General features: G+C 34.8%; 3 protein-coding genes across 3 annotated transcripts; all 3 read right to left on the bottom strand.

Moving 5' to 3' along the window:
- Positions 1-1,528: 1,528 nt before the first annotated feature.
- On the bottom strand, positions 1,529-2,464 carry LOC101708813 (olfactory receptor 5L2). Its single transcript, XM_004875223.2, has one exon. It carries the CDS (start codon positions 2,462-2,464, stop codon positions 1,529-1,531), a length of 936 nt encoding a protein of 311 aa, XP_004875280.2.
- A 5,977-nt stretch (positions 2,465-8,441) lies between these two features.
- Positions 8,442-9,371, bottom strand: LOC101709191 (olfactory receptor 5L1-like). Its single transcript, XM_004875224.2, has one exon. The coding sequence runs from the start codon at positions 9,369-9,371 to the stop codon at positions 8,442-8,444; it is 930 nt and encodes a 309-aa protein (XP_004875281.2).
- Positions 9,372-17,182: 7,811 nt separating this feature from the next.
- On the bottom strand, positions 17,183-18,124 carry LOC101717348 (olfactory receptor 5D18-like). The gene has a single exon (XM_004875237.1). It carries the CDS (start codon positions 18,122-18,124, stop codon positions 17,183-17,185), a length of 942 nt encoding a protein of 313 aa, XP_004875294.1.
- Between the last annotated feature and the right edge of the window lie 8,819 nt (positions 18,125-26,943).

The following is a 26,943-nucleotide window of genomic DNA, read 5'->3' as shown; positions in this document are numbered from 1 at the left end:
ATGTGTAATAATATGGGCTCAGTTGCTGCTCATCTTTCCTGACAGAATTTCAGACATTTGAAAAACTAAATTCCTTCATTTATTCTAGGGCATACTTTCATTTGTTAAGCTTTTTGCATATAAAGATTAGAATTAATAGGGAAGGTGTCATGGTGTCATAGTTTAATTACATAAAGTTATTTATTTTGAGAAATAAATCTCAGTTGTCCAAATGTGGTGATACACACCTGCAGTCTCAACACTGGGAAGGCTGGGGCAACAGAATGACCTTGAGTTCAAGGCCAGCCTGGGCTACACAGTGAGTTGAAGGCCAGCCTAAACTACACACAGAGACCTTGTCTCAAAAAAATAAAAATTAAAAATCTCAGTGAGAAAACATTGTCAAAATTTAATCTCAAAAAATGCCATGAAGTTTGCAGAATTAGACAATGTACAAAGTGAAATGGACATTAGTTAAAATACATGACAAATTTTCAAAATCAGGGTCAAAACTGCAATCCTAGTTTTGAAGAACTTGAGACTAATGCTTTTCTAATATAAATACAAGGATAGAAGCTTCATTTAAAGAAGTGATTGCAAATGTAGACACTGACAGAAATAATAGTGAATTTACAAAGAAAATGTGGATGGCAGGTAATAATGTTGAAGAAAGTCAGCTAAAGAGAGACAGAGACAAAGAATGAGTCTCATGTAAGGAGTTATTCCAAAGTTTTGTACATTCCATGCAATTAATTTTTTCCTAAAATTCTTTTAAAATAATAATAATTTTCCCCTTCCTCAAATGAGGTACTATGAGATCTTCCAAAAACTCTATCTATTGCAACACCAACTAAGATGATAAGAGAAACAAGGTAAAAGCAATTAGCAGTATTCAGGCACAAGTGGAGGCCGCATTTTGTGCAGAAGCTGTTTGACAAGGGAATGTTCTTCATTGCAAAGCACCAAGAATTCATTTTGGGATTCTTTAAGTGTAGCGAAAGCTGTGTGGCTCTTGTGAGCTTTTGAATAAGCTAATGAAAGTTTACTCAAAATTAACAATCTGGGCCTTACCAGTGCTATTATCCTCATCAATTTAAAATTTTATTGGTTGAAAAAGAAAGTAGACTATGGATTTCAAAAATACTCATTTCTACCTTTGTAAATCGAAAACACATAGGAGTTAAATTGTCATTATTTGCTAACACATAAAGTATATTTAAAAAGACTCACTCGTATCTACACAGACACTTGGAGTTCCCTCTGGCTCGTCAGCCCACGCTTACACCCTTACACTGTCTTCACATTGGAACTCAGAGTTCTTTAATTTTACATTTTCTACACAAAAGGAAAAAATAAAAAAAAGCTTTGTACATAGTGAGAGGAGGAGGCTTGAGGGAGGGGAGAATGGGAAAAAGACACGGATGTACTGTGTACTGGTGCAAATTCCCGGCAATGAGCCCCAACATTATGCATGCCTAAAATATACCAATGGATGTCTTGCTATTAAAAAGATAAGTAAAGGCTGGAGGGAGAAGAACATTTACATTTTCTAGTTAAATATTTTGTAGCCCAGAACATTTTGGAGAGCTTCTTTCACGTCCTTGTTCCTCAGGCTGTAGATCAGAGGATTTAGCATGGGAATCACGACAGTGTAGAACACTGTGGTAACCTTGTCAACATCCAGATTATTGCCAGAAGTGGGCTGACAGTAGATGAAAAGTATTGTTCCATGGAAGACAATGATGGCCATGAGGTGGGAGGCACAGGTAGAAAATGCTTTGTGCCTTCCCTCGGCCGAGCGCATCCTCAGGATGATGGTGAGAATGAGGGAGTAGGAAGTGAGCATGATCACAGTGGTGAAGATTTCATTGAAATTCACCACAATGAAGAGCAGAAGCTCATTCATGGTGACATCGGAGCAAGCAAGACCTAAGAGAGGGGGCAGGTCGCAGAAGAAGTGGTTGATCACATTGGACTTGTAGGATTGAACCCCAACAGCTGAGCACAGGTGAATCAGGGAACACACAGAAGCATAGAGGTAACAGCAAGTAACCAGCACCACGCAGAGCTTCCGGGACATGAGGACCATGTACAGCAGAGGGTGACAGATGGCCACAAAGCGGTCATATGCCATCACGGCCAGTAGGAAGACCTCACTGACCACACATGTGCAAAACAAAAAGAATTGTATTCTGCATGCCACCAAGGAGATAGTTTTGTCGTTGTTTAAGATATTAGCCAGCATCTTTGGCACAATGACTGAGGAGTAGCAGAAATCTATGAAGGACAGGTGGCTGAGGAAGAAGTACATGGGGGTGTGGAGTCCAGGGCTGACCTGAATCAGTGCCGTCATGCCCAGGTTGGCCAAGACAGTGACTCCATAGATGAGAAGGAACAGCAGAAAGAGGACGAGCCTCAGCTCAGGAACATCAGAGAGGCCAAGGAGAATGAACTCCATTACCATGGTGCAGTTTTCCTCCACCATTTTCACTCAAGTCAGCAAAACTCATTGAGAAACTGTGTTACTTCTGGGAAGAAATGAGAGAAAAAACTCAGGCTTATTTTAACTTCAAGGAAGTATAAAAATGTTGTCAAGCATATATATACATGGCATGTAACAGAAGCAAATTTGTCACATTGTAAAAAATGCTAAATAATTGTCAGAACAACTCAAATATGTATGTCCATGGATCCCACTGGAGAAAATTAACTTAACCATCAGCAATAACCTGAAATGATTCCCATTCACTCACCACTAAAGTGCATTTGAGATAGTTATTGAAATAGGGGACATGGTGGGCTTTGACAAAAAGATAATGACTCCTTTAATGGTGCATAAAATTTAATTTCTAGTCAATAAAAATGTTACTTTGTTATGTCCAAGGAGTGTGGGAGCTCCTATGGTTACATATAATACTTACCATACTGCAGTTGTTGGTGTTCCATTTATTCATAACATAAATTGGCAGCAGACAATTCTCTACAATTCCATTGTGGGGGATCATGAAAAATTTCTTTAAATTTAGTGGCTCATGAAGACTGTATACGTTTGGAAATGTTCATCATAGGAAAAGAAGATTTGAAACCTACTTTGACATCCGTAATCATTTTTATTCATCACCTCAACAAATTTATTTAATTCATTTTAATGGTCATTATAAAGACCTATAATGATGGAGAAATAGGAACATTTGCATGCAGTTGGTAAAACGAATTAAGCAACAGATATTCAAAGTTTTAATACCACAACAATATAAATTATTTTTATTTAAAGATTTAATTACTAATAATATAGCATTATGACTCAGAGTGAATTGCATAAATATGAATACCTAGGTTCAAAGTTCTAGTATTGTTTGTGATTTTAATAATAAACCATTTCAGTTAAAAGTGGAAGAATTGTTAAGCCATGGTTCATCCTACTTAGGGTAGAAAATTGTTGTAGACATTCAGATGATGTTTTCAAAATGATTATATTGTAAAGACGATACCAGTAGGACACAGGATCATACAGGAAGGTGTAGATGAGAATGTGTATGTAGATATGTGCAGATAGATAGATAGATAGTCATCAACTTAATTTGGCTACAGTCCTGACCCAAAGATACTTCATCCATAGTTTTATTAAAGCACTGTCCAACTTTCTAAGATCTATCAAACAGATGTGGTAACACGAGGGCAATAAACTCTGTCACCATGGTACAGTTCTCCACCATTTCCAGCACCCTTCAGGTTAGGGAAAACAATTGAGAAATTCTGTACTGCATATAAATAAAGACTACCATCTGGGCCTTTGTTTTAAGACATCTAACGGAAATTAGGGATCCGCCCAGCACCACAGCACACACCTTTAATCCCAGCATATGGGAGGCTGAAGTGGAGCACTGTGAGTTTGAGGTCAATTTTGCCTACAGAGGGATTTCAAAAGTGGTCTGTACTATATGGTGAGACCCTGTCTCAGAACAGAGCAAAACAAAAATTGTGCTTTAATTCTTGTCCTCTTTTTGTATTGCAGGAAGAGAAGACACATGACTTGATTAATACTCAGCAATAAAGATTGTGTGAAGATCCTGTGGACCAGAAACACAGCTGGATGTTTTCTCCATATCTGGAACTATTTAAAGAAAAGAAAAGAAGATTTTTCTCCTGACACCATGGTTTTTTCATTATAGGCCTAAAAACAAACAAACACAACAACAACAAAAATAAAGCAGGATGTTTGCCTGGGTAGAAGATGAAAATTCTTTTTAAAATATAAGAAACATGCCTGTAGTAAATCCAAAGCACGTGTAAGCAATTCTTCTCCTTTGTTAAGCAGAGGAAGTTCTCATGCAGGAAAGAGCCTGCAGGCTCAAAGTTCAATCCTCAGGATTAGCAAGCAATGACTAATGTCAGCTGGATTTTCATCATAAATTATAGATTTCATGAAAGAAATGTGGCGAAGGAAGGAGAGACAGAGAGACAGAGACCACCACTTTGTTTTGTCTGTAATTTTCATCTACATTAGAGATTTGTCTGTAATTTTCATTTGATTTCTCACCAACTCTCTTCCAAATAAAAGACAAAAACATTTTTAAGAGTAACTGCACAAGATAAGGATTCCTATTAAAGTTTGCTAGAAGATATATGAGACATACCTGCAATATGATTTTGCTTTAGATAAATAAAATATATTCATTTCCATTTTCAAATACCCAATATAAAGTTTTCTTGAACAAACCTGAAAAATATATTTCTTCCATGAATCCTAAGATGTGAATTCCATACAGTACAGTATTTATACTGCAAATTAAGCTCTTGGGAAATGGGAAATAAAAATTACTCTGGATGGCATATCAAAAACATAATAAAAGTTGAACTGAAATCTGTGTCACGGAAAACTCAAAAATAATTAATCCCTTTGGAATATTTTCAGAAAATTTGTTTTTAAGTCACCCTAATTTGGCTGTCTACTATACAGTAGGGTGAACACAGTTAATAATACTCTTTATACATTTTTAAAAGAGAGAGAAGAGAGAATTTTCTATGTTCTCATGACAAAAAATGAGAAGTACTTGAGGTGAAGGATACAGAAATTACTCAATTTGGATATTACCCAACATACACATGTATTAAAACATCATACTGTGCCCATACAATACCCTTACACTTATTACATAGCCAATTAAAGTAAATAAAAATCCCCTAATTTGAGAATCAATCTTCTAAAACCAAACATTCCACCTTCTAGTCATCAATTATGTTCATTTGTGGAACTCAACATCCAGGTATATAATACATGAGCCATACCACATATTGCTATTTTGAAATAGCCTGAATATTTCTCATGGACTTTCTTTTTCTAAAAATATAAATTTTAAAAGATAGATTTAAATTTATGTGGGCCAGGGATTTAGCTCAGTGGTTCTGCTGCCTGCCTCACAAGCTCAAGGACCCGAGTTCGATCCCCGGTACCAAATAAATAAATAAATAAATAAATTTATGTGAAAAAATTCAAAAAATTTTACATAGGCTTTGGTAAAAAGATTTTTAAATTGCTTACAAATTTATTACAGAAATACAAATACAATTTTAAAAAGAAGTATAATATTTTAATGTACATTATTTAAAGCAGATATAATCGAATAGGAATATGTGTGAGATGGAAAGAGGCAGAAAACCACACCATGACAGAATTCCTTCAAATTCCAGAAGGTCAGTGGTTCAAGCAGTCAGACATCTCTAACAGCAGCTCACACTTGGACATTTTCCATATGTTAGAATCTGTCTAGGCCTTATGTAAGTATTTGTACATCTGACAGCCAGTCAAGAGGATCTTTTGCTTCCATGCCTGGGGTACAAATGAGAGGATGGAGAAGATGGAGGTCTAAATCAGTTTCATTGTAGTCAAAATCCAAAAAATCTGTAGGAAGAGGCAATGTGCTGGTTTCACTGCTCACGGTCAGTATGGAGAAGAGCTCAGACTCAGAGCAGTGTCAGGATGTGTTTTCCAAAACCCATATCCAATGCCAGCAGGCACCACGTGGGACCACACCAATAAGGTGTTCTAGGGCGCTCTTCTGCCCTTGAAACGTTAACCTAGGCCCAGGATTGAATATGTCTCTGTGTATCGTTGGGTGCATACCATGAGTTTTCAAGGAGTTCATGTTAAAAAAAGTCATTTCTAAGAAATTATTGTTTATATTCTCAATGGTGAATAGAATGTTCCAGATACCTCATGAGAAGCCCCAGGAGACATTCTGGTTCTCCGTTCAAACATCCCTTTTCACATTTTACAAAAGAAAATAGAACCTCTGGCCAACACATATAAGGTGAATTTTGCCCCTGAGTAAGATCCTACTGGCTAAAAGAGGGTGACCCTGGAATACAGTTGTTTTAGGGCTGTTGCAATTTATTTTAACTCTTCAGTACATGCACGTTAAATTCACGTCATGGTTTTCTGCCTCTTTCCATGTCACACATACTCCTATTAGATCATATCTATCACATTTCTTTGTAAAATTGTATTTGTATTTCTGTAATAAATTTGTAAGCATTTAAAAAATATTTTTACAAAAGTCTATCTATAATTTTTTGAATTTTTTTCTCCTAAATTTAAACCTATCTTTTAAAGTATTTATTTTCCTGAAATTCTCGAGATCTAACCCAGGCCTTGTGCATGATAGGCAAGCACTCTACAAATAAGCTATATTCTGGCCCCATATCTTCAATGACTTAATGTTTGGGCATGGTATAAATTAAAGGTTTAGATTCACCCTTTCTTTCATATGGCTATCTCACTAGTCATCACTTTTCTTGAAAGAGTATTCTTAATAAGGGTTTGCATTGACAGGATTAATAAAGTCAACCAATTAGAACTGTGTTTATTTTTGGACTTCAATTTTATTACAGTGGTGATCACTTTTACTTATATTAGTAAAAATTATGATGTTTTTTGAAATGTCCATCATCATACATTCTCTTCTTTAGCATAAATTAAATTTAAGTATCGGATTCCTTTTTTTTTTTGAGTTAGGGTCTTCCCTGTATTTCCCAGGCTGCCCTGGATCTCAAACTTGAGATCCTCTTGGCTCTGACAGTCAAATAACCAGGTCTATACTTATAGCCATGCACCACCACGTCTAGCCTAAGCATTTTTCTATTTGTATTAAAATGATATCAGAAATATGACTGTTTCCTGAATTTCACTTTCAGAATTTATTTCAATATTATATAGACATAAAATTAGTTTGCATCGTCCTTTTTATAATGTGACCTTCAAGAAGGCCATTATTTGTTTTAGAAGACTCTGTGTGTGTGTGTGTGTGTGTGTGTGTGTGTGTGTGTCTGATTGGATATTGCAAGGAGGAAGATGAAAACTAAAGAAGATGAATTTCTTGCAGAATCCATAAACTAGGGTCATAACACAAATCTTCGATTTTATGGGCTGAGACCAATGCTTTTCTTGGATTTGCAGACAAGCTGATGAGCTTCATTTAAACAAATGGATAGATTTTAGAAAATCATAATGGAGTTGAAATGAAAGTGTTAATTGTATACATGACTAGAAATAATTGAAGACGTGTGGTTTAATTACACAGCAGAGGACAGTCAAAGTGGACATTGCATTAAGACCAAAGACACTTTTGGAGAACATGCACAGAAGTTAGAAAAACTCTTATAAATGACATCAAGCGTGTTCTCCACAATTCAGTACAATGTTAAACCATGCAGGTAAAAAGGTAAAGTGAGAGAAGACACAGCTCAGCAATGCTTCTACCCAAAATAATGTTTAAATTTCAAATCATATACATATTCATGTACATGTGTATATATATGAAAAAGTTGTAGAGACAAACCCTCTAGAAATTAAACTACTCATACATGTTTTCAGCTTTTGCAATTCAATAATCTCGTTATTTGTGAAAGGGTCGTTATTTTCTTCTTTATGAAATGACATATTATCAAAGGTTCAAACAACACATAATATGAGAAAAATAGGAGAAAAGAGAAAAAAAAAGAATGTGAAGAATGAAAGAAATAAAACCATGAAAATAGGCATGCAGACCAAATTCTCATTCTGGGCACAATTTGTCAACATTCTGTTCTGCATTATGAAATTGCAGATATTCTATTTTGAAAGAATCATAGTTTCCATTTTGAATATTGAAATCATGGGACTATGGTACATTCTTTAACTTATGAAGGTTTTACACCAAACTAAATTCGTGTGTTTTAAAGTGCCATTACCCATATATATTTAAATATTACGATTTAAAAATAAAGAAATTGGCTAAAATTTAGAAGCATGTTTCATCCTACACTTGTAAATGGAAGAGATAAAAAGGTAACTCGATCCAAAAGACATAACTGCTCATCTCCTTCCTACGTTCCCCATCTCCAACACTACAGTGTGTCTATTCACCCCTCCACCCACCATTACTTTAGAATTCTGAGTCCCAAAGATGAAATGTTCTCTAGCACTATACTTTAGAGCTGACAACTTTCCTGAGAGCTTCTTTGACATCTTTGTTCCTCAGGCTGTAGATCAGAGGGTTCAGCATGGGAATCACAACAGTGTAGAACACGGTGGCCACTTTGTCAGTGTCCCCACTGCTGCCTGAGCTGGGCTGGCAATAAATGGAAAGGATTGTTCCATGGAAGACAGTGATGGCCGTGAGGTGGGAGGCGCAGGTGGAAAACGCTTTGCGCCTTCCCTCAGCTGAATGCATCCTCAGGATGGTGATAAGGATGAAGGAGTAGGAGGTGAGGATGATCACAATGGTAAAGATCTCATTGAATGTGGCCACGATGAAGAGCATAAGCTTATTCACTGTAACATCGGAGCAAGCAAGACCTAAGAGAGGGGGCAGGTCGCAGAAGAAGTGGTTGATCACATTGGACTTGTAGGATTGAACCCCAACAGCTAAGCACAGGTGACTCAGGGAACACACGGATGCACAGAGGTAGCAGACAGAAACCAGCTCTATTTGGAGCTTCCGGGACATGAGGACCATGTACAGCAGAGGGTGACAGATGGCCACAAAGCGGTCATACGCCATTACAGCCAGTAGGAAGATCTCACTGATCACACATGTGCAAAACAAAAAGAATTGTATTCTGCATGCCACCAAGGAGATGTTTTTGTCATTGTTTAAGATATTAGCCAGCATCTTTGGCACAATGACTGAGGAGTAGCAGAAATCTATGAAGGACAGGTGGCTGAGGAAGAAGTACATGGGAGTGTGGAGTCGAGTGCTAACCTGAATCAGTGCCGTCATGCCCAGGTTGGCCAAGACAGTGACTCCATAGATGAGAAGGAACAGCAGGGAGAGGATGAGCCTCAGCTCAGGCACATCAGAGAGGCCAAGGAGAACAAACTCCGTTACCATGGTGCAGTTTGCTTTTCCCATGTGTCTACTTTGTCTGTGGTTGAAGCAAAAAGTAAAGTCATTCTTCACATAATCCAAAATTAATTTTAGGTTTCTCTAAAAAAAAAAAATCAGAAGCAGTAGCAGAGTTAATTTTATCTGCAAAGAAGTTAGACACTTTTCATTTGGAATTTAACAAAAGGGAAGGCATTGTATAATAGAGATGCCTAAAATACACAGTTTAAATTAGAGATGAGACAACGTCATTACCATGTATAAAACTTTAGGTGGTAGTCCATTTTTTCATAATTTCACTTTGGCACAGAATCATAAAGAAAAAGGTCAAAGTATTATTTAATTATCCTCATTTCTCTAAAAATTCTTGATTCTTATTATACAACAGACTTTTAAATCAGTACTCTCAATATTCAGGTTCTAGGAAATTATTTTTAAAACATAAGATAAGCTTTCTATATTGTCCCTGAAGTGATGAATTAGGCTTAAAATTATTAATCTATAAATGTTTATATTTAATTAGTAATTTTAAATTGAGAACATATATTCCATATTTTATGTTACCATTTTCCTTATAAAATTAGCAAATATGATCTTTTTTCATTAATCAATACAGCTTTTCTGTAACTGTGACATTTCAACTTTAAGAGGACCTAAACATTCCACTGTGAATCTCTACAAAGACCAATTAAAAATGCACATAGGAAATCATTAAGAAAAATGCCCATTGACCTCACATCACTATTCATGATACTAAAGCTTAGAAATGATATGATGATCTGAGAGTTTTCAAAATTATGATATATATATGAGATAAAGTGTGCAATTCTTAAAATCATAGTTTTGAGTAATTTTAATGACTTGAAAATGTCATCAAGATCAGAACGTATTAACATATATATTCGATACTTTTGAAACAACAGAATGTCATTTATACTACTAGTTTCTATTAGTTAATTGAAAATTGTGTTCAGATTTGGTTGTCGATGTCTTGTACTCTGAGTAGTTTGAAGATAATTATGTACATAATCTAACTGCATTAACTAATGTCATTTTTATTATGTGTTTATGAAATTTTCATTTTTTCGTAAAGAAAAAAGTACTAGATGACTGTTTAAAAATAAAAATGGCTACTTAATTTCAGTAAGCCAGATAATGCCTGCAAATATTATATATATGTATATATGTAGCATTGTATATTTAATCCTGAAAACACCCACAAGCATAAATATTTCTATTCATGAATAAACATTACGCACTGCAAACTTACACAAAAAAAGGAAGGGGATCAAGCAGTGGATGGAGAGGAGAGGGAGGGAAGGAAGGGGGATGAAGAAAGGAACGAAGATGTCTTATGTGCAGTTACCAACTTCCCACATGGAACACAAACATCATGTACTTCTCACAAGTGCTAATAAACCAAAATAAAGGAATCTAGAAACTTGCCTGGATTCTCAAAAGCACACACACATTTTATGAGTTACAGTGGGCAGGACGGTTGACCTTTTAAAATAAAGGGCAGACGATCACATTCTGGACCCAGGCCCATGGCGCGCGCTGAGCGGTGAGGGCCTCAGTCTCTCGGACACTCACACAAACCCGAGGCCACGCGGCTGGTGGCAGGGCTTCCTGGAGGAGCCTTTGTCTTACCCAGAGACCTTCTCGGCCTGGCGTTTACTGCATTCGTCTACGGGTTGCAAAGACGTGCAGGATACGTACATTGATAAATTCCAATTTGAACACAATCGGTTTTTCTGATTATATGGTTTTCTGTTTTCAATTGGCCAGAAAAAAGTGAGTTATTTGCGTGCCTGTGTCTGAACTAGAGCATGAGATGTAAACCGCTCCCTTGTTCAAGCGGACAGATGTAAAATCAGGCTGGTGATTGCGGGGAGGGCACTGCCGCTACACCACAGGTGAGTGCGCCCACTGGGAGACACTGCGGTCTCAAGGTATTTTCAACCTGGGGACAGGGAGCGGGCAGCTGACATCTGGAGAGGTGCTAGAAGCTGAGCGGTGCGCGTGGCTGTCTCTCCCTGTCACCCCCTCACCCACACACGGAGGTGTCTGGATTATGATGTCAGCTATGTGAACCTGCTTAGGAGAGACCTTTCAAAGTGTTTTGCACAGAACCAAAATAATTACTGTCCTTTCTGCTGCCAAGGAGTTTCACCCACCACCCTCAGCCTCTGGGTGGCTCTCGGGAGACTCTCCGTACATTTCACCAGATGGAGCCACTGTGTGACTTGTGTGAAAGGAAAGACCACGGAAACAGGTGTCCCCAGCTTGTGTTCACTCCGTTGGCCCCGTCACACTGATAGCTGACCCAGGATGTGGGGCTCTACATTTTAAATAGCTCCCAAGTCCCATGCAGATGGTTCTTTACCACAAAGGCAAAGTGTATTTTGTTAAGTGGCTGCTCAAAGCATAGAATTTCTTAACACATAATCTCACTCGAATAGTGCATGGATTATTTTTTTTCATTCATTATTTTTATTTGTACATTTTAGGTATACAGTACACTGACATTCATTATTGGATCTTGTACCTTTACATGATGTATCTTGGTTCTTATTTTTTCCCCATTCCCCTGCCCTCCCTTCAACCCCTCCACCCCTCCCTATTTACAAAGACTTTGTTTCCACTTTTTTCATTTTCTCATATTAATTCTATTCCCTTCTTTACTTTTTCTGACCCCTCACACTTCCCCTTCCCCTTTGCCCCTTTTCTTCCTATTTCACATTATCTATTATACATTTTGATCCTTATTTACACTTTCAGTTTCTCACACCAGAGAAGCTTCAGTATTTACACATGTGTCCTATTTATTTCACTTAAGAGTATGGGCTCAATGTGCATCCATTTAGCTATAAAAGTCTAGTATCATTCTTTATGGCTGAGTAGAACTCAATATATGCACACCCATGTTCATTGCAACACAGTTTAATAGCTAAAACTTGGAAACTGTCCAATTGCCGATCAACTGGAGACTGGATAAAGAAAATGTGTTTTTTTATATAAAATGCATGGGTTATTTTAAAATAATATCATTACTTCCCACCTTGTGCTACTAACTGTAACTGTAACACATTTCATTGACAAGGAAGAAAGTTCCTAATTCTCAGAAAATATCTTTCTGATCAACCACCCCCTCAAAAAAAAAAAAAAAACTATTTTAAACACCAACCTGTGGAACAGTCTTCACATTGCTTCTCCTGTCTCTGAAGATATGATGGTGAAAACTGCTATAGGTTTATGTTTGTGCATGTTTCCCTGGTGTCTGTGTTCCCTAAGCAGCTAAAGCAATCATTGATCTCTATGGGTTTTCCACAAGATATCTAGAGAGCTGCTCTCTCCCCCATTAAAACAATTAGTACCACTGTGAGATAAAACCTGCTGAAATGCAAAAAAAGTGGTACATAGTGTCATAATAAAGACAGTTTATTCAGATTTCATTGTGAGTTACAGAAAATGCCCTGCTGCAGCCTGACATCGCCTCTGTGAAGGAAGACTCATGCTGCCAGGGTGTGTTCTATGAAAAGCTCTCAGAAGCTGTGTCCTACACACAAAAGACCCTTCCTGAAAGACAGGGTCTGAGGCCTCATCAGAGATACTCTGAAGACCAGAAAGGAGTGGGCATAGTGAGCCTCCTTTATAGAGAATAATCACAAAGTTGCCCACTTTTCTGAAGATGTTTTATGTAGCAAGTACTATTCCAAATATAACAACTATTAACACATTTCATCATCACAAAAAAAATACGTAAGATTGCTACTTTTAGGATGACTTTATGAATGAGATGCCTGAGCCTCAGTGGTGTATCATTTGCCCTGAATCACACAGAGAAAACCCTGGTAGAAAGAGGACAAATACTGTCATTCAGTTTGCACCACCACAGGACTCTGGGGACAGCATAGCTACCAGGTCCCTCTCCCCATGCAGAGCTAATGGCCATTAAATCCTGATGTTTCGTGATTATCTCCAGGTTTGCTCATTTACTGACTACACAATGTACCAGCTGTGCTCTGTGTGCTCCTAGAAACTCCAGACATTTCAAGAATTTCATGGATGTAAAACAGATGAACAATTTTCAATATTTTATTATATTTTTAAAGCACATAATATAATGACATGAGTAAAATAGTGTACTGGTGAGGTTAAATTGGGACATTAAATTTTCTAAACTTTTTATTTGTTCTTTTAAGCATGGCACCTGGAAGTGGAGAAGTGATAGATATGTTTACACAGTATACAATATGACTTGTGGGAGCCTCCCCAGAATTTCTCAAAGTGAGTGACTCTAATGACTGCATAAAAATCACTCCAATAATTGTTTGCTAAAAACAACCAAAGTTTTTTGCAGGGCTCAGATGGGTAGGTGAAGACCGATCCCAACTTGGGATGGCAGATCTTGGCTGTTTGATCCCATCAGGCAAGTTAGGTGGCTACTGAACTATCTGTGATCATTCACAGGGCAACTGTTCACAATTCCAAGACTGAGCAAGATCCAATTTCACTCCAGCTGCATTCGTAAGGCAAAGGAAGTTATAAGCAGTTTAGATTCAAGGAGTGGAGAAATAGACACTAAGATTTGATCAAAAGAGCTGCAGAGGGGCATGGAAACAGAGCAGTGGAAAATGTGTACAGTATTGTTTCTAGCTTACTACACTTGCTAGCAAATACTGGTGATAGCATGATTTCAATACTTTTGACTTTCAAGAAAAATGAAATCAATCTAATTTTTAATGTATTACCATTAAAATTTTGATGAAAGCTAAATATGGCAAATTGGCACACAAGATAAGTGGAGTTTAAAGTGTTGAATGCTACAAGTATTATAACATAATTCCAGATACAGTATCCATTCCCATTATCTTTGATCATATATTCTCAGTATTGTTATATTAAAATGTTGAAACAAGTTTGATGCTGAATCTTCATGCCTTTTAGCATTTAGTGCTATTTTACTATGAATTCATAAATTAATTGAAGTAAAAATCCAAACCTATATTTCCCATAAGTAAATATTTATAGTGACATTTAAATTTTTTAATTTAATTGTATTTTCTAGATTTGAGTGCTATATTTTAAGGAGTGAGTGATAAATTTATTATTATATTACAAGTTTGACTTAAACTAAAACACTAAACAAAACTTTTCATTTCAAAAGTGTTATGATCAAAATAAATGAAAATATGAATATAATAAATTAAACTGTAATATTCCATATGGGAAATGAAATTATAATGTGTTCAGGAGAAGGAAGGCTGAAAATTTAAGTATTGAAAATGCTCACATTTATACATTTTCAATTAGTTACATTACACAATAGAAAAAACTCTTTTTACCATTTAAATCTATTATAGAATAGAGTGGATGCTGAATTAAATACTGTGGTATAGATATTTTCAGTAGTAATTGACAGAACCATGATCAAATTGCGAAGCATACTAATGGAAGCTATGTGGTCCATAGAGGAAATAGAATGGGACATAAGGATTCTGAAGTGAAACAAACTGACAATGAATATAAGACTGGTTGCCAATATGTGGTAAAAATTGACTGAAATCTTAAAGGACAGTCTTAATTCTGTCAACAATTGTTTTTATACCTTTGGTCAGATTGCTGTAATGGTTGCTCTTGGATTATCAGATAAAAACTGTACATTTATTGCACAAAAATGTGGACATCCTTTCTCCAAGCAGGGCTGAAGAAAATGCAAGTTGGATATTGAGAGATTATTCATCACTAGCTTAATTTAACATCATGATGTAACATCACTTAAATTCAAAGAAAATTAGAAATTATGTGTCAGATGTGTCATGAAACATAAAATCATAAGTATCTAAAGAAACACAATTTGATACAATAGAAAAACTAGTCCCTCATCAGGTATCTAATACTTAAAATAATATTTATTATATTTTTATCTTTCTGTATAAATTATTTAATTAATATTTTATGTAATACTGTGTATAGAAGAAACATTTTAATAATGATCATAATTTCAAAAGAATGTATCCATACAAAACATTCTTTTTCCCATATAAAATTGTGCACAGGGTTATATTTTTTCTCCCTTAATGAAACAGGAAATGTATGGAAAGTTATCTCTTCCACTGTGTCATAGTCACTTTCCATGCTGGACAAAATATTCAACACACACAACTTAGAGGAAGAAAATTTTATTTGGGCTCAAACTTTTATTCCGTGGACTGCTGGATACAAGCAGAAAAGTCATGGTAGAAGACAATGGTAGAGGAAAGCTTATCTCCTAGCAATTAGGAAGCAGAAACTGAAAGGAGGAGCTGAGGGCCAAGATATACCTTTCCAGGACATGCCCAAAGTGACCCACTTCTTCCAATCAGATCACATCCTGACACCACATTCAGCTATGAACTCTCAAGGGATAAAATCACTAATAACTATAGTGACCTATGACCCAATCACCTTCTGAAAACCCAACCTCAGAGCACAAGAGGCTTTGGGGGTCATTCTTGTTCTAAATAATGACACTAGGCCCCAGTCCCCAAAAGATCCATGTCTATATCATTAGGAAAAATGCATCTAGTCCACCTCTAAGTGTCACCAAAGTTTTAACAAATCCCAGCATTGCTGAAAAGTCCAAGTCCAAATTCTCCTCTGAGACTCAAGGCAAACTCCTAGTTGTGATCACCTGCTAAAATCAAATAAACATTTCTGACATAAAGTGTGACAAGGTAAACATTCCCATTCCAAAAGGAAGAAAGGGGTGATAGAAAAGAAACAGACCAAAACAAAACAAAAACCTCACTTATTTTTCACACAAGATATTTTTTTAGATCCAATCTCTCAGTATCAAACTTCTGTTGAGTTCCGTCATAGATTATCATACTATCACACTGGAGTTTCTTTAAAAACACATTGAGAACTAGATATGGTGACACATGCCTGTATTCCCAGCCATTCAGTAGGGTGAAATAGGAGAATCAAAAGTTCTAGGTCAGGATGGGAACTTGGTGAGATTCTGTCTCAAAATATAAGGAAAATGTAACTTAGAAATTTGAATGTTGAATTTCAGGACCACAAAACAAACAAAAACAAAGCACATCAGAGATGTAGACAATATATTAATCAAATTTCATGCCAAGTAACATCTATATTCTACAACACATGTACACATAATATATACATAGTTTAATCACATAAGTTCAATAAAATATTTGTTGCATCTGTTCTTCAGTATTACATTCTTAAATACCTGTTTTTATTTGTGCTTTTTTTTTGTCCTTGACAAATTCTTTTTCTAAACTGAAAGGGATGTGTAGAATTCTACTCATTTCCTTTGCTGAAACTACATTTAACTGATACATATTTTATAATGACATCCTACCATTTCTCTGTACATTTTTAAATTTGCTTTTCAGAATATCTATATAATACTTATTACTTTGTCTTAGCAATGGTCAACTAGTTCACTGAAATACTATCAACACTAGCTTTTATATTATTGAAAACAATTACTATGCATTATCTTAACTATTAATTTGTACTTTAGAAGAGTCATTCCTGTTTATTTAAAGCCTACTCTAATCAGCATATAAGATAGTATAATGGAAATAATATTTATTAAGTTATGCATGGTAATACACAGGAAACATAAGTTGTCTTTTAATCTATACAAGGAGATTGTAAAATATGTTACCACAAACTTAAATAAAGAGCAAGGTTAGTTTATTGAAATTAAAATACTCTTCAGTTGAATATTAACTCTATTAAAATAACAATTATCTTTAAAATTAACTCTCAAGAGCACACATTCCTTACATATCAGGGAAGAATGCACAATAATATGATGTTCAATAAGAAATCACTTTAGAGTTCATTATTTTTCGGACAGTGTCCTTCACATCCTTATTTCTCAGGCTGTAGATCAGGGGATTCAGCATGGGGATCACCACTGTGTAAAACGCAGAGGCCACTTTGACCGTGTACCTGGAGTTCTTGGAGCTGGGCACACAATAGAGGAACAGGATGGTGCCATAGAAGATGCTGATGGCAGTCAGGTGGGAGGCGCAGGTGGAGAAAGCCATGTGACGCCCACTAGCTGAGCGCATCTTGAGGACGGTAACAAGAATAAACACATAAGACAAGAGGATGATAAGCAGTGTGCTAACTGCATTAAATGTAGAAAAAATAAGCACAAGTAACTGGTTTATGTGAGTATCTGAGCAAGACAGGGAGAGCAGTGAGGACAACTCACAGAAAATGTGATCCATAATGTTGGAACCATGAAAACATAATTGCAAGGTGGAGCATGTCAGTGTCGAGGAACAAACCACACCCCATGTATATGGCCCCAACACCAGCACAAGACAGAGTTTCTCTGACATGGTTCCTTTGTAGAGAAGAGGCTTACAGATGGCCACGAAGCGGTCATAAGCCATCACTGCTAGTAAAAAAGCTTCTGTTACCACAAAAATACTAAAGAAAAAGAATTGCATTATACACTCTGAAAATGAAATTGTTTTGTCCTTTAAGACTAAGTTCACCAGCATCTTGGGAGCAATGATGGAGGAGTAGCAGAAATCCACAAATGAGAGGTGGCTGAGGAAAAAATACATGGAGGTGTGCAGCTTGGGGTTAACTTTTATGATTATAATCATCCCAATATTTCCTACCACAGTGACAGTGTAGACACCCAGAAAAATCAAAAAAAGTGGTACTTGCAGTTCTGGAACATCTGAGAAACCCAAGAGGATGAATGTGGTTCCACTTTTGTTTCTATCTGACAGTATCATGGTTTCTGTTTGTCTGAATCTGAAAGTCTCAAAAAGGAAAATAATCAAGAGAGTAAAGACAGGGTGCTTGATTTATTTTGCTTTTAGAGATGCTTTTTGATGAATCAAAATACCCTTCAGAATCTAAGTATTTTATAAAATACCATATATTTCTAAAAATCTAACATGCTACTATTATAAAATTGTTCTTAAGAAAGCAATTACTGAATTACATTCTAAGTTCATAACTGTAACTTTAATATTAAAAATATAAAAAGATATAAAATATTTATGGTTATTTTATGCCAATCTCATAAAATTTTTAGCTGTCATTGCACATTGTAGTTTTATAAAAGATAAGACTAATGGCTCAAATGGTATTTAGAATTAAAAAATCAAATTTTTCAACAAAGTAACTTTTAACAAAGTAATATTTGTGTTTTATATTCACATAATGGCATTTTGGATGGGTAGCCTAATATTTTACTTGTGTTCTTATTGTTAATTTCACTTTAATCTGTCCATTTGACACAATAAATATGATATCAAAATAAATCACAGTTCTCTGGTTTTCTCATTAACTCAGGGAGTTTGAATTACAAGCTTATCCACATTTTGCAATAAATAAAAACAGAATAGATTATAAAGACATTTAAGACATTATCATTCACTTCCTTATTCTACAGATGACAAAATAGAAGGCAGGAAGCTTGACTTTTCTAGTCACATATAAACACTGATCTATGCATCTCTGTCTAAAGTTCTGGTCCTGTGTCTCCCAAACATACAACCTCTTTGTACACTGCACTACAGTACATTCTCTAGTCTAGACACTAATGTGTTTCCTTTATCAACTGTCATACCTGGAGTCGATGAGAACTAAAAACTTTAGAACCAATGTAAATAAACTGCTGACAGTGTATGTGACACAAGGGCATAGTAGAAAGTAACATCAAGAGAAAATATGATACAATATGATTGAGGGGGTTGTTTTCATCCAGGAAATATTATAGTAAGGACTGCAGGAGAAACTTTCCATTACTAAAAGAGTCTGCCTGTCTATATATCTGTCAATCAGTCTGTCCCTCTCACTGTGTCTTTCATCTGCCTCAAAGATGACTAAGGTATTCATTCTGGTTCCTCATCTCTACAATAATGTGAAGCAGAGAATAAAACATTTTAGGTGATCCTGCAAGATGAAGACATTTCATGAGAAAATGTTATTATAAAAGATGCTGTGTCCAGCATCTACCAGACCCTAACACAATAGCAATCTACCTTTTCTGGGACACTATCTGTGGTTACATAAAAAAGAAAGACTTTTCAGAGTAATCATGTTGAAATAAAAGCACAACTAGGACATATAATGGCTTTATTGTATTGTTACATTTATAAATCTGAGTATTAAAATAAGCGTCAAAAAAGAATTCACTCATAAGCCAAACATCCTAATTATCACATTGTTAGTAATACCATATTTCAGTTATTCTAGGTATTTAAAAATTTTATGGTTCAGAGGATTGAACCTACAAACTTTGCTTTGAGCTACATCCTCAGCCTTTACTTTAATTTATTTTATTTATTCTATTTTTTGAAACAGTGTCTTAGGTTGCCAAAATGGGGCTAGAACTTGATGTCCTCCTTCCTCAATCTCCCAGCATGACAGGATTAGAGCCAGGCACCATCACTCCTGGCTCTTAAAATTTATTTTAGAGCAATGTTCCTTAGAATCTAATGGCTCCTATGGTCCAAATACTATTATTAGATTGATAATGTATAGGTAGATCGATAGATAGATATTTTATTATACTTTTATTATATTTTAAGTAAAGCAAGAGCTGAAATCTTTCCTGCAAATTTTTTTGGTTACTTATTATTCTGTCTTCTCTAGTTGATAATCTTAATAAAACTTGATATCCTTTAATTTTTTCATTATATTATATTCAAATCAATGTATTTCACTTTACTTAAGTTCTTATCTGTTCTACATGTTTCATGTTTCCAAAAATTTGTAAATGCAAAAAAAAAATACTTTCTCCAAATTCTCAGAGCTTTTTTGTCCCCCACACAACATACCTGTTTTCACGGGTCAGTTACTGAGCTTCCTGAGTGGAGCCTCATGCAAAGCTTTGCAGAAAGAGTACACTTGCACAATCACACACACTGCTCACAAACTCTGCACAATCACATGAACCTCCCCAGAGTTATTTCCCACCCTCTGTGGTTGTTTTCCTGATTTAAATTAATTTCTTTTAAATCTTAAAACAAATCTGCAGGTTTCCAAGCCAAGATCTTTCCTGGTAGAGAGGAGTGATTGCATTTTTATTGCTACAGTTACAACCTTGGAGACGCAAACTGTGGAGATGATCTGCTGCCCCATTCTCCAGAGATTACAAAGGAGAGGATTAAAATGAATCATCTTTATCTGATGCAATCTTTTTTTCAAAACGTTTATATTTTATGACATATAGCAATTGTATCTTTTATGGGGTTGTTCTATTTAAGCAGATGTACACAGAGTGTAACCTGCAGAATACAGTAATTGGCTTATCTATGACCTCAAATATTTACCCTGTCTTTGTGTTGTAAACATTTAAAATCTTCTCTAGTAACTTATAAAACATTCTCTATGTCATCCATAGAGATCCCATTCTGCTAGATAATATTAGAAGTTATTTATCCTATCCATCTCTACTCTCCTGTCCTTGTCCTCTCTCCAGACCCCATTTCTACATTCCCTTTAGGGCTCTGGTAAGCACTATTCTATTCTCTATTCAAAGATCAACATTTTCTTTCCCCATATAAGTGCAAACCTGAAGTATCCTTTCTATATTTGGCTTATTTCATTTCATGTAATGATCTCAAATTCATTGACGCTGCTGCAAATGATGGAATTTCACTATTTTTAATATCTGAATAGTATTACTCCATCATGTATACACTTTATTTTCTTTATCCATTCATTCAACAATGGGTGCATGATTTGATTCTATGTCTTGAATAGTGCTGAAATAAACAAGTGTATGCAAGTGTCTCTTCTTTCCACTCTCTTGTGTATTTACTCAGCAGTGGGGTTACTATGTTATGTCCTAGTTCTATTTTTTCAAGAAATCTCTGTAATATTTCTTGTATTTTCAGTGATACATTTCCAGCAATGTATGAGTTTCCCTTACTCTCTAGCCTTGACAGCGTTTGTAACTTCATGTCTTTTTGGTAACAGCCATTCTTACTCTGGGGAGATAATATTTAATTGTGGTTTTGATTTATATTTTCTTAATGATTGAGATTTACATTCTTATATATCTGTAGCCCATTTATAGTCTCTTTTTAAAAATACTTATTCAGTTCATTTGCCCATTTTTGTTTGAATCATTTGTTGCTTTGTTTTGTTTTTTGAGTTGAGTTGTTTGTGTGTTAGGGACATGAATCTCTTGTTGGAGAAATAGTCTGAAAACTTTGTATTCCTGGGCCAGGGATTTAGCTCAGTTGTTCTGCCACCTGCCTCACAAGCGCAAGGTCCTGAGTTCGATCCCTGGTACCAAAAATGAAAAATTTTGTCTTGAATTTTCATGTTGCCTCTTCACTCCGTTGATCATTTTCTTTGTTGTGAAGATGCTTTAACATTTTATGTCATTCCATTTGTCGATGTTTTCTTTTGTTCACTGTGCTTTAGGGGTCATATCTAAAAAATCTTTACAGATCAATGTGCTCAAGCATATGTCCTCTGTTTTCTTCTAGTAATTCATATTGCATTTTGAATGGAGTTTATACATGGTGAGAAATTAGACCTTACTCTTTCTCAAATGGCTGTTCTTGCTGTCTTTACCAAAAATAAATAAGCCATAAATGCATGAATTTACTTTTGTTGCATTCTACTATGTCACATTGGTTTACGTGTGTAATCATATTCTGAGATCAAGGTTCATACTGCTTTTTTTACTATTACTTTCTAGTATGTTTTCAGTTAGGGTATTATATAGTGTCCAGCATCATTCTTTTGGTTCAGAACTATTATAACTATTTGGGACCTCTTGTGGTTCCATAAAAATGTCAGTAAAGTTTTTTTTTTCTATTTTTGTGAAGAATGTCTTTGATAATTTGAGAAAAAATGCAATAAATTTGTAGATCACTTGGATTACTCAATATATTTTAAGATTATTAATTATTCTAATCCATGAACATAGGATATCTTGGGTCTTTTCTGTGTCTTCTTCAATTTCTTTCACCAATGTTTTGTAATTTTCTTTGTAGATATCATTTATTTCCTTGGTGATTTTTACTTTGAGGTATCATTACTATTATTGTAGTTGTAATGAATAATGCTGCATCTATAAGACTTCCAATTTTATATTGAATAGAAATGGTTAAAGTGAACATTTTTGCTGTGTACCTGATATTATAGAAAAAGATTTCCACATTTGCCACTCAGTACCATGTTGACAGTGGGTTTCTGATAAAGCTTTTACTGTGGTGAAGTGTACTGATTCAATAACTAATACGAGGGTGGGTATTTAATTTTTCAAATGCTTTGTTATGCATCTATTCACATAATTATATGGTTTATGTTCTTCATTTGATTAACATGATTTTTTTAAGCTTGCTGATTTGTGTATATTGATCCATCCTTGCATCCCTGGGATAAATCTCACTTGAGAATATTAAATGAAATTATTTATGTGGTATTGGATCTCATTTTCTTCATTATTTGTATTTTATTTGCACGAGTTTAGAGTACATAATGATTATATTTATTGTGGAGAGTTGGCACATGTATATCACACATCTTAATTCCTTTGTTGTCTCCTACCCCTCCTGTCATTCCATGTTCCTTCCAACTCTTGGTCCTTTTCCTTTGGCAAAAATCTCTGTTTCTATTTTTCTTCATCAGTTCTTTTATTTTCATTTGCTTTGCTTCCACTCCTTGCCCCTCCCTTTATCTCTTGTTACCCCTTCTGTTTATAAAAGATCTTCCTATATACCATTATTTGTTTTTACTTAGATTTTGGGTTTCTTGTACAAAAGAAACCATGCAAAATTCAAGCTTGTACATCTGATTCATTTCATTTAATATCACTGTCTCAGGGTGCATCCATTGACCTAAAAATGTCTCAGGTTTTTTGTTTTTATGGCAAAATAGTACTGCATTGTGTATAAATACCACATTTCTTTAGCCATTCATTTATTGATTGGCATATTGGCCACTTTCAAGATTTAGTTATTGTTAATTGTGCTGCTTTAAACATGGGTTACATGTATCACCTTAATATGATGCCTTTAATTCTTTCAGGAAGATATCTAGAATAAAAATAGCTAGGTCAAATGGAATTTCTGTTTTTTAGATTTCTAAGACCCTCTGTACTGCTTTCCATAGTGTCCATATTAGTTTTATTCCCACCAACAATGTAGAAGTGTTCCTTTTTCTGTGCAACCTATCTGTATTTGTTAATATTAGGTTACTTGATGATAGCCTTTATTTTTAGAGTATGGTGGCATCTCAGTGTCATTTTCCTATGCATTTCTCTAATAGCTAATGATGTTAAACATTTTTTAAAATTTTTTTACTGGCCATTTCTATTTCTTCTGAGAAGCATCTGTTCATTTCATTTGCCCATTTTTTGATCAAGTCTTTTATTTTGGGGCTCTTTTCTTTTTAGTTCTTTGTATAGTCTAAATGTTAGTTCTCTAAGGAATTTCTGGCAACAAGTTTTGGATCCCATTTTCTTATATTTTGTTGACAATTTTTGTATCTGTGTTCATCAGAGTTGTTTTCTGGTTGTGATATTAAATTAATGTTGGCCTTATAGAATGTGTTAGGAAGTGTTTTCTCCATTTTGGTGCCCTGCAACACTTGGGGAAGAATTAGTTTTACTTCCTTACATGTCTGGTAAACTTCAGTACTGAGGTCATGTGGTCCTGGTCTTTTACTTGTTGAACTGAATTTCCAGTTTCCTTTTATTACTGACACAATCTTTTTAAGTATTATTGCCTAGATAGGTTTTCTGTGTCCTCCTAATTCAATTTTAGTAGGTTATATGTGTGCAGAAATTTAACCATTGCACCTATAGTTTTTTGGTATAAAGGTATCCATTATATTCCTTAATGACAGATCTTTAGTTTTTCTATTTTACTAGTTGCAATGTCTCCTGTTTCTTCTCTGATTTCATTTATTTGGATTTTGTCTTTGCTGGTCTTGGTTATTCCAGTTAAAGATTTTAAAATTTATCTCCCAAAGAAACATAAAGTTTCATTTTATTTATTTATTTATTTATTTATTATTGGTCTCCACTTTATTTGTGCTCTTACACTTATTTACTTCTTGCTAATAATTCTAGTATATGTGCTGTTGAAGCAAGCAGTCTAATAATTCTAACTTTGCTTTGTTCTGGCCCATTTAGTTTCTTGAGTCATAGAATTTTATTATTTGAAATCTATTATCTGATGGAGGAAGTCATCACTACAATCTTCACTGTTATTATTGTTTCTGCTGTGTCTCATAAGATTTGATAGGTTATGATGTCATTTTTTCCTGAAAGTTTTTTAATTTACCAATTGATTTCTTCATTGACTGTTTCAAGAGAATGTTGACAGTTCTCAGGTATTTGTAAAATTACTAGATATTTTTTCTTGTTGATTTCTAATTTTATCACATTGTCATCAGAGAAGATGGAGTTTAACTCAGAAAGGAGTATATTCATAGATTGTTGGTGTGGTTATACATTAATACACCCATGATGAAAAACAATATGGAGATTTCTCAAACAACTAGGAAACTGGGAAGAGAAATACCACAGGAACAGCACTTCTGCATATATCTACAAATACATAAACATATATATACATTTATATAAACATATATATACATATGTATGAGAGATCCAAATACAGAAGAGACATCTATATTCACTTGTTTATTGCAACACTATTCAAAATTGTCAAGATATGAAGTTGATCAAGATGCATTTGTACGTATCAGTCCCACAAAATGAATGTAACCATTATGTGTTACAGTTTTTTACTAAAATGTTTTTAAAATGTGAAATAAGTATGAAATCAAACCAAGAGTGCATTGATAGATGGATGTAGAAAGAATATGTGGAACACGTACAGGAAGAAACACTATTTGAATATAAAAAAATGTAATTTTTTCATTTGCGGTAACATGGATTGACCTGGACCACATTGTATTAAGTGAAATAATCCAGACACTGAAAGAATAATTCCTCAGAGTTTCACTTATATGTGGAAATTAAAATGTTGACTTTGTAGCATGTAAGAATAGAATGGTTGTTATCAGACTGGGAAAGATGTGTGGAAATGGGGTTAGAGAGAATAAAGTATAAAGATTTATCTCTATTTGTAGGATCCCTATGAGTGACAGTAAGTAATGAATGTTTCATATCAGCAATTAGAAAGGGTTTCAAGCTTTCCCAATACAAAGACATGATAAATTTCTGAGGTAAATTTTATGTCAATTAGCACAAACTGATCATTACACTATGTGTATATATGACACAAATTGTTCCATAACATTGTCGAACACTGTGCCAATTACAAATGTATACGTATATAATTTTCTTAAAGATTGCATGAAGTAACGGTGATTAGTTTTAATTGTTTATCTTGCTACCTCAAGAGAATAAGTAGTAGTTTGTCTCTTGGGTTCATGTTGCCAAGGTTGTAAATATAGATAGAAGAAAGACTCTGTCATTCCCAGCCAAGTGAGATCAAAACTATGATTGGGAGGTTTGTTCAAAGATACAAAAGTAAGATGGATGTTGATTTCACTCAAGAAAGCAACTTGGGAGTACAGAAGCTTCTTCTTTTAGAATTAGAATGTTACTGAGTAATACAAGGAAGATTTTCATGTTAGTCTTTCAAAAGGTTAGTGAATTCTGACTTTGAAAATTTTGTTAAATAGCTTTCACCTGTGTTTTATCTTCATGTTGCATTCTAACATATCTGTGGGACCTTTACAATGGCATTGGGCTCTTTCTCATAGATTTAAAGTCTCTAGTTGGCTCACTGATTGAAAATGTGGTCATTATTAAAGGAAACATGTGAGTATCTACACTTGGAAAAAAGTATCAGAATCCGATGGTGGAGAGGACAGGGTCTAAACACACAAGTGTGATTTTTCTATATTTGTATGTCATTGAAAAACCCAATGTTTTTCTGCCTATTTGGTTACCTCTAGAATAAGGAAGAAAACTATATAAAATGCTTTGATCTATTCTGATTTTATAATTCTTTGGGCAAGAGGGAAAAACTGATAATTGAACCTCTCTGAGCGGAAGAACTTACTCTCTAAACTACTTAAGAGCTATTTTGGAATCAGATTTACTGTGTCTGATAGGCATACTGATTAACAATAAACTCAAAACACTTAGTTTTATGGCAATTGGCACTTAATTTTACTCAATGAAAATATGATATAAAAACATTTTTTTGAAATTTCTGTTTTTCACTACAAATCATAGGTCTGAGATAACCATCAAGGGTAATATGTATTGAACTTATAAGTGACCACTGAGAGTATCACATGAATAACCAAAGTAAATAAAATATTATAAATTTATTTTCTATATTCGTAAGAACCATAAAAACACATTGGAGTATTTAGAGTTTAGCTGATTACATGTATTACTCTTATGAAAATGTAAATGGTTCTTACTTTAAAATGTCAGGCACATATTTTACCTTCTGTAGTAACAATATAATTTCTGAAAGACATTTCCATCATTCTCCAGACTTTATAAGGGAAGGAAATCATGCATCTTATGTCCTCACTCTCCCTGTTTTCATTTTCAGGACAAACGTTCAAATTCTGGCACACAGAATCC

This window comes from Heterocephalus glaber, unplaced genomic scaffold (assembly GCF_053883595.1).
Source record: "Heterocephalus glaber isolate CG9 unplaced genomic scaffold, H.glaber_assembly_v1.0 deba00001805, whole genome shotgun sequence".
NCBI lineage: Eukaryota > Metazoa > Chordata > Mammalia > Rodentia > Bathyergidae > Heterocephalus > Heterocephalus glaber.
The sequence above is the reverse complement of the archived record's forward strand: the minus strand, read 5'-3'. Positions and strand labels throughout refer to the sequence as shown.

Bases quoted from the DNA above. Each gene is read 5' to 3' on its own strand.
- LOC101708813 (XM_004875223.2), bottom strand. From the start codon at position 2,464: ATGGTGGAGGAAAACTGCACCATGGTAATGGAGTTCATTCTCCTTGGC.
- LOC101709191 (XM_004875224.2), bottom strand. From the start codon at position 9,371: ATGGGAAAAGCAAACTGCACCATGGTAACGGAGTTTGTTCTCCTTGGC.
- LOC101717348 (XM_004875237.1), bottom strand. From the start codon at position 18,124: ATGATACTGTCAGATAGAAACAAAAGTGGAACCACATTCATCCTCTTG.